The sequence below is a fragment of the Cucurbita pepo genome, chromosome 10 (assembly GCF_057944985.1).
Source record: "Cucurbita pepo subsp. pepo isolate OVF chromosome 10, ASM5794498v1, whole genome shotgun sequence".
In the NCBI taxonomy this organism is placed as follows: Eukaryota; Viridiplantae; Streptophyta; class Magnoliopsida; order Cucurbitales; family Cucurbitaceae; genus Cucurbita; species Cucurbita pepo.
In genome coordinates, this window is record NC_141807.1 from 1,183,755 (window position 1) to 1,192,525 (window position 8,771).

Sequence of the window (8,771 nt, forward strand, 5' to 3'; positions counted from 1 at the left end):
GGGCTTGAGGCCGCCAGAAGGCCCATTGTTACTAATAATTTTTTTAAAAAGGAAATTATTTAATATAATCTCAAAATGGTTCCGGCCCACAAATGGTTGAAGCCCATCTAGTGGGCCGGTTGAGAAAAATATGGGCCGTACCCATACGACGATGATTATCTTTGACGTGGCGGATTCCCAATAGGCTCGATTTTCTTTCCGGCTTACCACGAAGCAAGAAATAATGAAATTTCCTTACTCGACCGATATTAAAATTATATCCACGTGTAAGCAGTTCATTGGATATAAATACGTGGAACGACTCGTTTAATTATCAAAATTTAATTTAAATATAAATTCACGTTTAATTTTGAGACATACTCTGATTCTGTACATGAAACTTGGAACTGTAAGAAACAATGCTGAGATTTTCGATTCCGCTACCCGCCATGGAAGCTTCAGCTTGGAGAGGATTAGCGTTCACGGCGTTTCTTCTCAACTTCGTTCTAGTCTGTCAGCTTCTCCTTCTTCAACCTTTGGTTTCGGCTGCAGGTTCGTTAGTGTGATTTCTGTCTGATCTATCTTCCTGTTCTTCGCTGGAAAAATTAAACTAGGCGGAGTTTCTAATTTTGCAGTTCGGTTTGTTCCATTCGATTAGGTACCTAGATCCAGTTCTTGAATGTGCGATATTTCTTTTGGTTCTTTATTTGTCTCCTGTTAAGGTTTCAAGATGTTGACGAGTCTGAGGCCAAAGTTTGGAGCTCTACGATAACTGTGGCAGTTTTAATTTGTTTGTTATTTGGCTTATAGTTTCCCCGGCGTGCGTGTTTTCTGTTCCCGCGTTTTTTGGTCCGACCAGGATCAGTGTTGTGTTTTGGTATTATTGGTGTAGTTCTCCTTCAGCTGCTATTTGATTTTTCTGCTGTTAATAAAGATTGGCAGCGAAATTTAAATGCTACATTCCATCTCTTCTTGGTTAAATTTTTTGTTGTGGAACCTGAAGGAGCCACTCTGGTTAAAATTCATCTGAAGAGTTCCTGGTCTTAGGTTAAATATTGTCCGATTAAAATTCTTGAGATCATTGTCTCTAATGGTTCAATAAGTGGTATAACACAAATCGTCTAGGATTAATGGTGAGGGACCCGCTCACCAAGCTTTAGATAGAAGTTATCTCTTTGGTTTCAAAATATTACTATGAGGAGGCTTTGTAGTCTCCCTATTGTGACGTCAAATGATGGCCGCTTAGTATATAAGCCCTTGCGAGCCTTCGAGTTGGATCGTTTGTTGCATATAAGTTAATATAAGTTAGTATCTCTGTCTTACCTCTACTGTCCTTGTGAATTTTCTTTCATTTAATGATCTAAATCCCTTACCTCCATTAAATGGTTGAAATAATTATACATGATTGGAAACTCATCTTTAATACTTAATGATAGTATTAGGAATTTTTGTCTTTGTTATTAACTATACACGATCACCAAAACTCATCTTTGACCTGTGAATGTGAGATTTCTTAGGAAGCATAAGATTGCTCCTAGGGGATGTAGCATTTGGTTTCCTGCATAAGCTGGCTGGTGCAAGGCTCTATCTAAGAAATTGGAAGCTTCCCTTTTCTTTGTTTTCTTCTTCTTTTTTTCCCTTCACCTTTTCTTTTCTGCCATCTGTGTTTCTACTTGTGGTTTTCATTGTCAGTTGCTTCTTGTAATTGATTGGCTTATATCTCCAGATGGAAAGTTGGGTAACTCTGCTGAGTTGTTTAAAAAAGTTTCACAAAATGTGAGGGTGAAGCGTTATAGTGAGGCACTTGATGATCTTAATGCTGCTATTGAGGCAGACCCCGAACTTTCAGAAGCATACTTCCATCGTGGTTCAATTCTTCGCCAGTTATGCAGGTTTCCCCTCCTCTTGTTATTGAAAGTCATTGCAAATTATTGCATCAAATTCGAGAAAACCTATAATTTTGGCATAGGAAATTACTAACTTTCAGATTTTTGACGATTAGGAATTAGAAATTTGGAATTGTCTCTGAACTGGAAATATGATTTAATTTGACATGTACATGGATGCCTGCTTATGCTGAGGTATAAAACTGCCTCCATTACTTTCTACCTCACCTCTCCCTATTGAGTCTTGTCTTAAAAGCTTCCTTTTCTGATATTCTTTGTTCTATTTTTCATTGTGAGAAGCATATGGTGAGAATGAAAAATATTATCACAAATTGGAAAGGTTATTGGCAAAAGTGATGAGAATGAAAATATTACAATTTCATATACTTTTTAGTAGAAGAGAAATCTAGATTTACTTGTGCTAAAATAAAAAGATGCTATAAATAATAAAGAGGGTAAGGCGGCATCATCTTGAGGGAAATAAAAATAAATTAAAGAAAGGATCTATCTCAAATGTGATGGACGCAAAGGAAAGAAAATATAAATTCTAGAAGAGTTTACTTTCTAATCAAACATGACAAAACAAAAAAAAAAAAAAAAAAAAAAAAAAACCCCAAGTATTTTCAGCATTCTCACTGTTGGCGCTCAAAATTATTTTACGTCTTTCCAACCAAATATTGGTATGTGGAGTTGTGACATCATTTTGTTTTGTGAACCTTGGCTCCTAAGTAAACAAAGAGTATATTTTCTCATTGAAGATTTTTGACTTACTTCACAAAAAAATTATATTTAAGATGGAGAATATTATAAAGGAAATTTAAACCATTGTGGCATGTAGAAAACCTTACTCTCACTCTCCACCTTCCATTCTGATTGTATAATTATATGATTCAGGAACTTTTTGGCTGATGTAGATATAATGAATCCGAGAAGAGCTACAAGAAGTATCTTGAGTTGAAACCTGGAAATCCAGCGGGTGAAAAGGAGCTTTCTCAATTGCTTCAGGCTCAGAGTGCTTTAGAAACGGCACTTAAGCTTTTTGATACAGGAGATCACACAAAATCTTTGGAATTTTTGGATAAAGTTGTACTTGTTTTCTCTCCAGCATGCTCTGAGGTGATGCAATCTTTTATCCAATTAGGCTTTTTAGTACTTTGAATTATCCTCTTGAATCCTTACTTATCGTGCATATTGATATGATGTAGGCAAAATTCCTGAAAATAAAATTGTTGTTGGCAACTAAGGACTATTCTGCTGCCATCCTTGAGACTGGATATATTCTTAAAGAAGATGAAAGCAATCTGGATGCGTTATTACTCCGTGGGCGTGCCTACTACTATTTGGCAGATCATGATGTTGCCTCGAGGTTGATTTGACAGTACATATTGTTGAAAGCATTACTTAATAGAACATGGACATATTTTTACACATGAACAATTTTTCCAGGCATTTTCAGAAGGGCCTTCGCCTAGATCCAGAGCATGGTGAACTGAAGAAAGCATATTTTGGACTGAAGAATCTGCTCAAGAAGACCAAGATTGTAAGCCCAAATAACATAAACAAATTTATTAATTCACATTTTCTTGGATGTTCTGCTTTTGTTTGGCAGAGGGAAGCTTACAACTAAAGAAATCTCTTTGGACCCTTTTGGTCTGATTAAGTTTTTAATTGATGAAATTTAAAAGCTGTTCATCTTGTGCTTCATTTTAGTTTTTATACTTCGTTGACAGGCAGAGGATAATGTCAGCAAGGGTAAGCTGCGGTTAGCAGTGGAGGAATATTATGCAGCCCTTGCATTAGACCCCAATCATCTCGCACACAATGTACATCTTCATCTTGGCTTATGCAAGGTACTGGTCAATCTTGGTCGTGGAAAGGATGCTGTTACAAGTTGCAGTGAAGCACTAAGCATTGATGGAGACCTTATTGAAGCTTTGGTCCAGGTTTGCCTTTTCTTTTGAACTTTCATCTCTCTGTTTCTCCCCTTTTTGTGGATTCTATTTTGCCAAAGTGGATGTCGATGCCATCTACTTTATTACTGTTGGAACCTTTCTGCTTATCACTGCTTTTCCATTTCTGGACCCACTTTATCTCCATAGTGTGTTTATGAAAGTTGCTCTGGTTCACCTTCGCCATGCTTAAGCTATATGTTGGGCTATGATTATCATCTTCTTCCTTGTATCGAAGATCTATATTTTTGTGCATTGTTGGAGACCCAAGCATCAACTAACCTATATCTTATCCTAAGTTCGTTTTAAACCATCTGCTGTGAATGTCTTGGCAATTGCCGTAATCTAGTTTAATGAAAGTGACAGAAGCTTGTTAGTGCATGTGTATAAGATCTCAAGTTCTTTAATGTTGGGAATTGTCTTTTCCAGAGAGGTGAAGCAAAGCTTTTAACGGAGGACTGGGAGGGTGCTGTTGAAGATCTGAAGTCAGCGGCTCAAAGTTCACCGCAGGTTAGTTATCATTCAGTTTTTTTCCCCTCAACTCCTGGGATGTCAGAACCCTTTCCTTTAGTTCTGCAAGTTGTAGATAAAACTATTCGGGTAGCCTTAATAGTTATATAAGATGCAGATAAAACTGTTTGTAAAATTCTTGTTTGCTTTAATACATCAATTTAGAACTAATCTCATTGTGAGCCTTCTCTGATTAAGGAAAGACCATTTCTTAATATTTTATTGATTAGTCTAGTTGCGAGGTTGGTATATGTAATAAGTACAGATTTTGTCTTATTCTTTTCTTTTTTCATTTACACACGAAATATCTAAAATTTTATGTTAGATAGGATAAGTTTGGTTGGACAAATTTAATTTATACCAAATCATATTAATAAAAACTAATCATCGTTAGATGAAACAAAATTGGGTAAAGTTTTAATTCGTTTACACTTGTGGATTATCGTCAATTTGATCAATGATGTTTGCAGGATATGAATATTAGGGAGTCGCTGATGAGGGCTGAAAAGGCTTTAAAGATGAGCAAACGAAAGGACTGGTACAAAATTTTGGGGGTCTCGAAGACTGCTTCTGTTGCTGAAATCAAAAGGGGCTATAAGAAGCTTGCTTTGCAATGGCACCCTGACAAAAATGTGGAAAATAGAGAAGAAGCAGAAGCCAAATTCCAAGATATTGCTGCTGCATATGAGGTCAGACAAAAAAAATATCTAAATGTTATACTTCTTATCCATTGCAAAAAGACCATAGTTCCAACACTTTCTGCTTACCATTTGCTGGAATTGCTTTTACTTATTTCGGGTTTTAACGGTACATGCATATAATGAATTCTTTCCCTGTGAAAAGTTGGTCATTAGGACACTGAAAAACCAGGCACTAATGCAATATGGATGGATAACATGTAGCTGAGTGGTACAAGTCATGTCTTGCAGGTCCTCGGCAATGAAGAAAAACGTACAAGATATGATAGAGGGGAAGACATTGAAGAAATGGGCATGGGCGGTGGAGGAGGTTTCAATCCTTTCGGTGGTGGAGGACAGCAATTTACATTTACTTTCGACGGTGGATTTGGTGGGGGTGGCTTTCCCGGTGGTGGCTTTGAGTACCATTTCTGATTTCAGCAAAAAGCACTGGTTCCTCCTCCTTTCTCTGACATTTTTATGGTGATAAGAAAACATTAACTATAGGGGGGGGGGGGGGATCAAAATATTTATTTGCTGAAAAGTAGAAATACCTTAGGGTAGACTTACTGATAGAGGCTTCTTAGTTCAGAAAAATGTTCATTGAGCAAGATTTTGCTATGCATAACATTATTAATGAAGCAAGAAAATATTCAGCAGATGATCTCAGGGGAAATTCGTGAGTTGTAATTGTAATACGTTGATGTATAACCATCTTTGCATAAACCATTGCTTAAGTTACATTGAATGTAGTTTCTTCTTCTTTTTTTTTTTCTTTTTTTATCATCTCTCTCTTTCTCTCTGAAGTTGGTGTAATATAGTTTTATAACTTTTTCTGGTATTCATATTACTGAAAGGAACAGCCAATCTACCAAAAATTATATTTTGTCCAGAAGCTTTCTTTTCTGATGTAGCTTTTTTCAGGAATTTGCTTTAGAAAACGGTAAGCTATCATCATATCTCAAAAGCAGGGAATAAGTGTGGTATCACTGAGCTCCCACTTGCTATGGAGAAAGCAACGGTGAGCTACTCTGTGTTGTTCTACCTCAAGAGAGTTGGTAAGCCTTCTTTCCTTCTCTAATTCCTCCCGAAAGAATTAGGCTTTTTTCTTTCCTTCCTTTCTTACCAAGTCAGTCAGTTCTCTTCCATTTAAAGGATACTGTGAACGTGGTAGTTTCTCATAAGAAAGACTTGTTCAACTGTAGTTTAGTAGGCCATCCTATTCTTCCTCTTCCATGTACAGTTTAAAACATAGCTTTTCATGTTTCTACGGGGGACAGAGATGTTGAGTCTATATTAAGGTTGTGATAAAAGCCCGGCTTTTGTTGAACTAGGAAGATCATAGGTCAATGTAGGAAGGTATTCGATAACTCGATAATAATTGACATATACTTCTTGTACTTTGAAAAGTACTTTAGAAAGAAAAATCTTGTACTTTGAAAAGTACTTTAGAAAGAAAAAAGTACAGGCCTTCGAGATTAATAAGGTAAATAAATCTTTAGATGGATTAGAAACTAGTATGCCAAAGAAATAATTCACTCTATGAATTAAGGTATACATGGAAGAAATATCCTAAATGAGTTAGGATGAACTATTATTTGGATACTCAATTGAATAGAGTGTTCTTGTGAGATCCCACCGGGGAACACAATCTTCCTTATAAAGGTGCAGAAAATTTTCTATTAGACTGAGTTTTAAAATTATGAAGCTTACAATGATACGTTACGGGTTAGAGCGGATGATATTTGTTAGCGATGGACTTAGAGCGGATGATATTTGTTAGCGATGGACTTAGGCTAGTACAGTTGAGAATATTTTGATAAACTAACCTAAATCTAAACTCACTTCTTCTCTAAATAATCCATGAATGCACAACTCACCTAACGCCATTGAGATGCAATAGTGACAACTAACGATAAGAGACAACCAACAACCATGACAACATTCAACCTAAGGCAGAGAGAGAGAAAGAACTAGAGGAAAAAGGAAAAAGTTTGTTCATGGTAGCGAACAGGCAGAAAAACTTATTGTAAAAGAGTCCTTTGAGCACTAAATTTTAGGTACATTTAGACACTTGTTATGAAAATGGTATTCAAATTTGGATGAAGCAGGTACTTTAAACCTTCCAAAAGTATACTAAACAATACAAGAACAAAACAAATGGCTTTCCATAAAACGTGCAAATTTGAATTGAGAAAATGACAACAAAAATAAATCTCTTAGTTTCATTACAAAACTGAAAAACACAATCAGCAAAGACAAAACGAGAGACATTGAAAAGAAATAAAATTATTCTTCGAATTCACTTCCAACTTCAAGTAATCACCCAAAAAAATACACATCCGTCAAATCCCCCCTGAACCAAAGAGGAAAGCCTCATTGCTGCAAAGCAAGCGCAACCATAAATCCAACGACTGCCGCGAAACGGTAACTCAGCGCCTCAGCGGCGCCAGAATTGTCACTAGAAGTGTCCTTAGAGGCGGCAGCAGGAGCATCAGAACCCGAAACAGCCTTCACCGGCTTGGCAGGGGCCGGCGCTGGCGCGTCTACACTACCAAAAAGATCAACCGGAAGAAGCACTTTATCGACCTGGTAAACAGCCAATTGACCGTCAGTGTAAATAGTGTTGGCGACGACGGCGTCGACGACGCCGGTGGTCAAATTGACTTGAGAGCCAGAAGTGGTGACATTCAACGGAAACTGGCCGGCATTGCTGTTCCCGGCCTGGGTTCGAAGTGGGTTACTAACGGTTTGAAATTGGGACATGGAGATGAAATTCGGGAGAACATGGAACTGAACCAGTTGAACTTTTTGCTGATCGGAGAGGGAATTGAGAGTGCCAGGTTTGAGATTGGCAAAGGCATTGTCAGGGGGAGCCAAGACAGTGAGGCCTTGGCCTTGGTTGGAGTTGTTGAGCTGATTGTTGATTTGGTCGCTCTGTTGTGTGCTTTTGAGGAGCTTAATGAAGGTCGAGAATTGGCCGGCCTTTTCGAGGATTCCGGTGATGTTGGTCGGACCGGAGGGGGCTGGTGACTGAGTGGATTGAGCTGAAACTGAATTACAGAACAGAACGGAAACAAGGAAGAAGGAGATGGGAAAGAGGGCGTTCATGATGATGAATGGGAAACGAAAACAGAGGAGTTTTATTGTTAGAATTGCTCTGTTTTTGAGGCATCGGAGATGGTGTTTATAAGAAGGGGAAGAGAAGGAAATTGGTTTGGTGAAATGGGGATTTCAGAATGTAAAGTGATTGGGTTTTTTGGTGAGAGGAAAGAGAAGGGATTTTGCTTCAGGAAGCAGGAAAAACAGAGTATTTCGAGAGTGAAGGCCATTTTTTTTGGGTTTGGTGGGGATTCAAGAACATTTGGTTTTGCTTCTTAAAAGGGACAACTTTTTAGGAACCTTCGGATTGAAGTTTTCGAGGAACTATGGTGAGAATATCGGAGCTATTAGGTGTCATGTTCTGAGTACGAGTTATCCTAAAATGCACATCAACTTGTGTTAGTAAGTAACGTGACCATATTATAAAAGAATATCGGAGCTATCAAGTGTCATGTCCTAAGCATAGGTTATCCTAAGATACACGAAGAAACTCGAACGTATTGATAACTAACGTGATCATATCAATAGGGGAAGAGAATCTAGTATGTTTGTAATGGTAATCTAAGAGTTTCTAATAATGGGTTATGCTAATATTATTTGTAGGTATAGGGTATGCCTATTATATGATTGATTTAGGTCAATTATGTTGTACATCAAATAATTTATTA

The 8,771-nt window shown here is 37.5% G+C and overlaps 2 protein-coding genes across 2 annotated transcripts; one reads left to right on the forward strand and one right to left on the reverse strand.

Annotated features, from left to right (window-relative positions):
- The first annotated feature begins 356 nt into the window (after window positions 1-356).
- Window positions 357-5,772, forward strand: LOC111803059 (dnaJ protein P58IPK homolog). The gene is made up of 9 exons (XM_023687318.2): window positions 357-531; window positions 1,706-1,871; window positions 2,780-2,981; window positions 3,071-3,231; window positions 3,312-3,405; window positions 3,596-3,808; window positions 4,244-4,324; window positions 4,795-5,013; window positions 5,254-5,772. Exons 1-9 carry the CDS (start codon window positions 399-401, stop codon window positions 5,434-5,436), a joined length of 1,452 nt encoding a protein of 483 aa, XP_023543086.1. The 5' UTR covers window positions 357-398; the 3' UTR covers window positions 5,437-5,772.
- A 1,375-nt stretch (window positions 5,773-7,147) lies between these two features.
- Window positions 7,148-8,354, reverse strand: FLA11 (FASCICLIN-like arabinogalactan-protein 11). Its single transcript, XM_023687609.2, has one exon. The coding sequence runs from the start codon at window positions 8,110-8,112 to the stop codon at window positions 7,378-7,380; it is 735 nt and encodes a 244-aa protein (XP_023543377.1). The 5' UTR covers window positions 8,113-8,354; the 3' UTR covers window positions 7,148-7,377.
- Window positions 8,355-8,771: the final 417 nt, after the last annotated feature.